General features: G+C 32.5%; 1 protein-coding gene across 1 annotated transcript; it reads right to left on the bottom strand.

Moving 5' to 3' along the window:
* Window positions 1–1,831: 1,831 nt before the first annotated feature.
* Window positions 1,832–7,146, bottom strand: LOC134720776 (keratin, type II cytoskeletal 1-like). Its single transcript, XM_063583268.1, has 5 exons — window positions 7,105–7,146; window positions 6,568–6,858; window positions 5,976–6,002; window positions 4,150–4,620; window positions 1,832–1,914 (listed from the first exon to the last, which is right to left on the bottom strand). The coding sequence occupies exons 2-4, from the start codon at window positions 6,854–6,856 to the stop codon at window positions 4,163–4,165; spliced, it is 774 nt and encodes a 257-aa protein (XP_063439338.1). The 5' UTR covers window positions 6,857–6,858; window positions 7,105–7,146; the 3' UTR covers window positions 1,832–1,914; window positions 4,150–4,162.
* Between the last annotated feature and the right edge of the window lie 224 nt (window positions 7,147–7,370).

The following is a 7,370-nucleotide window of genomic DNA, read 5'->3' as shown; positions in this document are numbered from 1 at the left end:
ATTAAGGTGTTGTTCGGTCACTTGTTGAACATTTTTCTCTGTTTGAATTCTTCTTTTAGTTATTCTATCATTAATTTGGTTAATGCTAGTCCATGTCGTCTGGATAACAATCAGTATTTGTTTTTGAAGTTTTTAAAAAATTATGACAATTTTAATTTATGTTGTTGCTATTTTAATTTATGCTAGTGCTTTGTTGTAGTTGTGTGTAACCATGGTAACATGTTTTATTTATCACAATTTTAGTGAATGTATATGGAATTTGTTCAATTTCATTATCTTGCCGTCTTCTTGTAAAACTGAAATGTTATGCTTTTTCTTCCTGAAAATATGAAGGATTTGCTTTTGTCACCAGAAAAATGTGAAGGTTTTGCTTTTGGTCCATGAACAATGTGAGGTTGTTTTTTTTAAACAGAAAATCATAACAATTTTTTAATAAAAGAAAAAACAAATATTAAAATTTTAAGCATTCCTAGCTGTTATTTTGACTGCTACTTACAGCAGCAATGAAGTTTTTTGCTCAAACATGTTTTACAACAACCATGCTATTTTATTTTATGTTTTATATGATTCATTGTGTATGTGCAATTACCCAATCAAAAATAAAGACCTCAAAATATACAAATCTTTGTGAAAAACATTTAATGACCGAACGACAAATAATGTAATTATAAAAAAAACTGTGTTGTCCTCTGGTTATTTTATTTATTTATCTATTTTTAGACAGATTTTTTATTAATAGATTCAAGTTCCTGAACACTGGTATAAATCCATGTTATTTTGTGAATTTTTATGCTTTGGCTATGATGGAGGGAGCATTAAGCTTTACCCTTGTCTGTCTGCAGGCATGGAACCAGGGGGGTGGGGGTTGAAACCCCCCTTTTTTGGCCAATCAATGCATTTGAATAGGAACATGTAGTTGGAAACCCCACCCCACCCTTTTAGTCCTGGGTCCTTTTTAAAATGGCTGGGTCCACCCCTGGTGTGTACATCCCATAGTTGATTTCTGTTCTTAAACATTATTTTACCTCAACCAAGTGTTATGAAACTTATACACAATACTTATTTCACAAGACACAGATCATGTTTAAATTTTTATGGTTTCACTTATACTTTTCTAGAATTATGCCCCTTTACAAATTGAAAAAATGCTGATTGTTTTGTTTCCTTTCTTTTTCTTTAGTTTGACTCAACCAAGTGTTATGAAACTTATACACAATGCTTTTTACCACAAAATACAGATCATGTGTGAATTTCGGTTGTTTCACTTTTATTGCTTTTGAGTTTTAGCACTTTACGATCATAAAAATTGCTGAATTATCTTCCAATTCTCTAACTTTAGCGGGTATCAACCATATGTTATGGAACTTATACACAATGATTATTACCACAAAATACAGATCAAGTTTAAGTTGTGATGTGTCACTATTACTACCATTCTTGAGTTATGTCTGTTTACAAACGGATAAATTGCTGATATTTTTGTTTCTGTTTTCTAACTCAAGTTAGTTAACCAAATGTTTCTATGAAACATAAATCATTATCCTCACATCTTTTTGGCAAAGTGTCTCATTCTTCCTTTTTTTTAAATGAAAATTCCTGTCCTGTCTAATTTTTTTTCAAATTTTATCCTAGACATCCTCAACCCCCCTAAAATCAAATGGTAGCTCCCTTATACACAATACTTATTACCACAAAACTCAGATCAAGTACAAATTTGGGTGCATAATATTTTACCGTTCAAAATCAAGAGCTCTTCGTCAAGATGAAGTGTTTTGTACCATTTAACTATTAATAGCGTTTTTGATATTAATTGATTTATTGATTCAACAAAAAGGGTATTGGTAGTTTTATTTAGAGAGCATACAAAGTACACAGCATCCTGCCATGGTCCACATTCGGGTGAGGTGGTGGTTCCTGGAAATAAGAAATGGAAAACATTATATCTCATTTTGTGCATCTTTGAAATGTTTTATTTATACCCAAAATGTAGTCAATTGTTAAGATAAGATGCAGAGACCCAGTGTTTATACATACCAGTTCAATGCAATAAATTCTAAAATGCAAAAATTGAAAAATTTAATACTAAAATGAATATATTGGGGATAAAAACTGAAAACATTTCATTGGGTCGGGACCAAATTTAAATATATATTATCACATATGATCAGTGGAAGATATTTTGTGATTTTAGATCAATGTGACAAAGGTCAAGGTTAAAGTTACTAGACAAGATTTAAATGATGTGACAAAGGTCAAGATCACAGTAACTAGACGACAAGACTTAAATAGATTAATGTGACAAAGGTCAAGGTCTAAGTTACTAGACAAGACTTAAATGGATTGATCTGACAAAGGTCAAGGTCAAAGTTACTAGAAAAGACTAAAATAGATCAATGTGACAAAGGTCAAAGTTACTAGACAAGACTTAAATAGATCAATGTGACAAAGGTCAAGGTCAAAGTTACTAGACAAGACTCAAATTGATTGATGTGTCAAAGGTCAAGGTCAAAGTTACTAGACAAGTCTTAAATTGATCAATGTGACAAAGGTCAAAGTTACCAGACAAGACTTAAATGGATCAATGTGACAAAGGTCAAGGTCAAAGTTTCTAGACAGGACTGAAATGGATCGATGTGTCAAAGGTCAAGGTCAAAGTTACTAGAAATAAAAACAGAAAAGCAGTTTTCAGAGATTAGATGCAACCAAACTTCATTAAATTGTCAGACATGATAAGAGAAGTGTACCTATTGATTTCGATGTGATAAACATCAAAGGTCAAGGTCAACATTAAGACATTTACCAAAATAAGTACTTGAAAGGAGTTTTAACTATAATTCAATAACCTTCTTCACATGGGATTGGAACTAAACTTGAAATAAATATGTTCACATGTATTGGGTAGATGTTAAACCATCTCAAGAACACAAAAAAACAGAACAAATCATAAAAATCGTCTAGATTTTAACATACCATATTAAAAATAACATAAATTACATACATCAAGACCTCAATATAACAAGTGTTTCAATAAAATCAGAGGTTTGTGATCAACACCAAATTGGGTAAAAGACATGATAATATGACAAACGGCAACCTATATGATGAGGCATTAGACTTTAGGCACATGCACATGACAGTCACGAGGGTAAAATAGTTTATGGAGATCTCAGCCTAACCACTTTAATCACTTGAATCTTGATCAAGGCATTTGAAAGAATATACTTAAGGGAGCTACCATTTGATTTTTATGGGGGGGGCTAGGATGAAATTTGAAAAAAATAGGCAGGACAGGAGTTTTGAGTAAAAAAAAAAGGCAGGATGAGCAACTTGGTAAAAAAAAAAGGCAGGATGACAATTTGTGTAAAAAAAGTCAGGATAAACTAGTAAAAAAAAAGGCAGGACCGAATAGGGTAAAAAATAAAAAGGCAGGACAGAGATTACAACTAAAAAAAAAAGCAGGACAACATTTTTCATCCTAGCCCCCCCCATAAAAATCAAATGGTAGCTCCCTAAAAAGAAAGGGGAAAAAAGAGAGAGAGCGAGAGTAAAGAAAAACACTTATCTCCATACTAACAGTATAAAATATAACTAAAACTATTTAAAAACACCTACTTAATGTAGGTCTTAGCTTAGTTTTATCTGGTGGAAAGTAGTCTTAATAACAAGCATACCAAATCTTCTCATCTTATATTAACCTGATGGAATGGAACTTTGCCGTCCTACATAAAATCAACGAGAAACTGTTTCTTCGACACAAAGGTAATTAAGGGCATACGATACAGTTTTGATCCCGTATTTACATTTTGATAAACATTTCCATATAGACTTATTTTTTACCTGATTAAATTAAATATGTAATAAAAAATATACCTTCATGAGCTACTTTTTGAGTAAAATGAGGTCGAAATCTTGTATATTTGCTCAAAATTCGGATTTGTGGCCGACAGCCAGGAATTTTGAGTAAATAAAACGCAGAATGACAATTTACGCAAATTAAGTCAGGATAAACTACTAAAAAGTCAGGACCAGACAGCGTGAAAAATAAAAAGTCAAGACAGAGATTACAACTAAAAAAACGAAGGACAATATTTTACATCCTAACCCCATAAAAATTAAATGGTACCTCCCTTATATGAAATTATAACTTACCTAGATTATTACATTACCCAACCAGGTACGTGTTAGGTTGTGATGGGTTGAAGGTCCCGTCTCCTCTAAGTGCCCCAACTCCACCGTTTCCTGTATTAAATACTGGAACACCACCAGAATAAATTGGTGCCGAACCTCCGGTGTTGAAGTTTGGTGATCCTAATCCACTTGGGAACAAGGGGGCGTTAGAGTAAACGGGTGCAGAGGATCCAGAGTAAACTGGTGCAGGGGGTCCAGAGTAAACGGGTGCGGCGGGTCCAGAGTAAACAGGTGCGGCGGGTCCACTACCCATCCATGATGATGGACCGACGTATGATGGATTACTGGGATAACTTGGGTTTGAATTAGCATAGATTGGAACCTGTCTCGCCACAGTTTGCGTTTGGAATTGTACTTGTGGAACATTTTGATATTCAATTGTTGGAACATTTCGAACAACATTCTGATATTCAAGCACTGGCGTTTGAACAACTGCAATGTAAAAGAAAGGATGTTATGAATATTTTGAATATTGTTAGAATATCTTTAAATGTAAAAGTTTTTCCCATAACACCATTCTGATATGCAATCACTGGCGTTTGAACAACGGCAATGTTAAAGGAAGAGTTTATAAATTTGTTATGAATATTGTTAGAATATCTTTAAAATAAGTATTTCCTATAACATCATTCTGAAAAATCAATTACGCAAAAGAAGTTTTAATCCACCATTTACTACTTTTGAAAATGCCTGTACCAAGACGGTTTTTGTCCATTCTTTTTTTATGTGTTTGTCATTTGATTGTGCCATGTGATTATAGTCTTTCCGATTGGATTTTCCTCTGAGTTCATTATTTTTGTGTTTTTATTTTTTACGTACAAAACTTGTGTCTCATGTACATTGAATGAAAATGAATGAGATGTACTAAGTCTTGCTAGAACAAATCTCAACCGACTTCAGATTAAAATACATTAATGTTATATATGAATATATACCGCACTTTGTAACAAACCGAAGTCTTATTAGAATATGCTTACTAATATAGCTTGTTAATGGTTACATCATCACGAGACTAGATAGATTACCGTTTAAATTCTTGAGAAAAAATAAAATAAGTCACAGATTTCAGTTTTTGATTTTTTTGTAAAAAGGCTATAATTGTTATTTGGTTGCGTTTATAACTTCATGTTATGTAAGACAAAATATGAACCTTGATTTGTGATCTAAGAGGATATAATCTTGCCCTGCAGACTGGATCGTTGAAGTCGGTAACTGTAAGCTTCATATTGACCTTCGGATTGTTATCTCATTCTATAATACTATAATCTTGTGTCTATTTTGCATGAATTGTAACAGGGAGAGTTTTGAAAATAAGAACTTCTTTGAACTATCTGACTAGAATAATTTAATTTTCGAGTATGGTTACTTTGATATTAAATATTCGCTGAACAATTCTACAACCTTGTCGTAAACCTTTCTTCGATAATGCATATTTTGAATGAAATGTTTAGATTAATAATACATTTTGCAATTTTCTGCATTGATACTCGATGTGGTCTAGATGCATCTATAATTATATCTATACGACTGAGAACAGCTATTTTTAAAATCTATTTCGCTCGTCTTTTTTTTTAAAATTATTATAATGTTAACATTGTAAATACAGAATTCTAACTTGTTAGATATGGATGGAAATATCAGCAGGGATTATTTTATCTATTTTACCGTATTTTCATTTATAAATCTATGTAATGAATATAGTCAGTGCATCCATTGGTAGAACATGTGACTTCTACTAGTATGTTATACATGTACTTATGTAGAACGAATTGTATAATAGTATTTACCAGCTAGGTTTCGTCCGCGACTTCCACCTGAAAAATTATTAAAAAATCAGACCAAGAAAAGCATAGTAGACATGTTTGATAATATTTATAATGTTCTGTTATTTTCTTTTTTTAAATAATCTTTAAAACCGACTTAAGTTTTTAAACTTTAAAACCTTATTGGATATAATATTTGGTAAATGGCATTGACATGAAACATGTGAAAAAGATCTTGTATAACTATCCTTTAAGATGTTTTTTGAACACATATCCTTCGGCATTTGATTACGTACAATCCAATACACGGATGGTTACAGTATTGATTGATCACTATCGTAATGTTAACATTTTATTTACCCTACATTATTCGAACACCCTTCTCTCTAAGTTTGAAATGGAAATGCGAAACATTTATATAATAATCAATCAATGATTGACAGCGAAAAAAGGCACACCTCTGTAAAAAATCATTTATTGTCCAGATTCATATTTTCATTTCTCTGCAGTTTACTGGTCTGACCATTTGATAAAAATAAATGATCATTAAGTGCAATGTACAGACGACTATTAAGTTTTCTCCTTGTGAATCAACACTTAAAATCTTCCACCCTACCTCCAAAACCGCCGCCTCCGTATCCCACTCCGCCGGCATAACCACCACCACCGCCGTATCCGCCGCCACCTCCATAGCCACCACCTCCTCGATAGCCTCCTAATAAATCAGCCATTAGAGAGGACGATCCGTAACCGCCATCGCCATATCCTCTGTATTCCATTCCATATGAGGATCCTCCGTAGCCCCGACCCGATCCATGGCCGTAGCCACTACCTTTTCCGTAACCACCAGCCTTTACATTGGATGTGAAAAGGACCAAACCAAGCAGCAGCAAGTACTTAATCATATCTGCAATCATAAATAAAAATACATTTTAAGTTATATTCATTTACATCGAATTTTTATTTGGTTAACAAATATTTCAGATGAAAGTCTTAAATATTCGCAAATTAATATTATATACTTTATTTTCGAAACAAACTTGTAATAGCAAATATACATAGGTAAAATAAATATTCCCTATTTCCATTCTCAATTTTATAAGAAAATCTCGATAATAATAATTATATACATTGAACTATAAATTTCACTTACTATATATAGTAACAAAAATTACAAAACAAAATATAAAATTAAAAAATGATCTTGTACAACTTACCTCTAAACTCTTATAAATGGAAATTATCACAACTTTTTCCTTAAGACTCTGTTGTAATTCTAGTCACGTGATGTGGCTTTTGGATGAACTCGACTGAACTCTGACAAATCTTGATGGATGATTCCTCAGGTCATGACAACTTTCCGCATTTCCAAAATTACGAAGAATTAGACGTTTGCAAGCCAACTGTGGTTATGCTGAG

This window comes from Mytilus trossulus, chromosome 6, assembly GCF_036588685.1.
Source record: "Mytilus trossulus isolate FHL-02 chromosome 6, PNRI_Mtr1.1.1.hap1, whole genome shotgun sequence".
In the NCBI taxonomy this organism is placed as follows: Eukaryota; Metazoa; Mollusca; class Bivalvia; order Mytilida; family Mytilidae; genus Mytilus; species Mytilus trossulus.
This window is presented reverse-complemented; position numbering and strand designations above follow the sequence as displayed.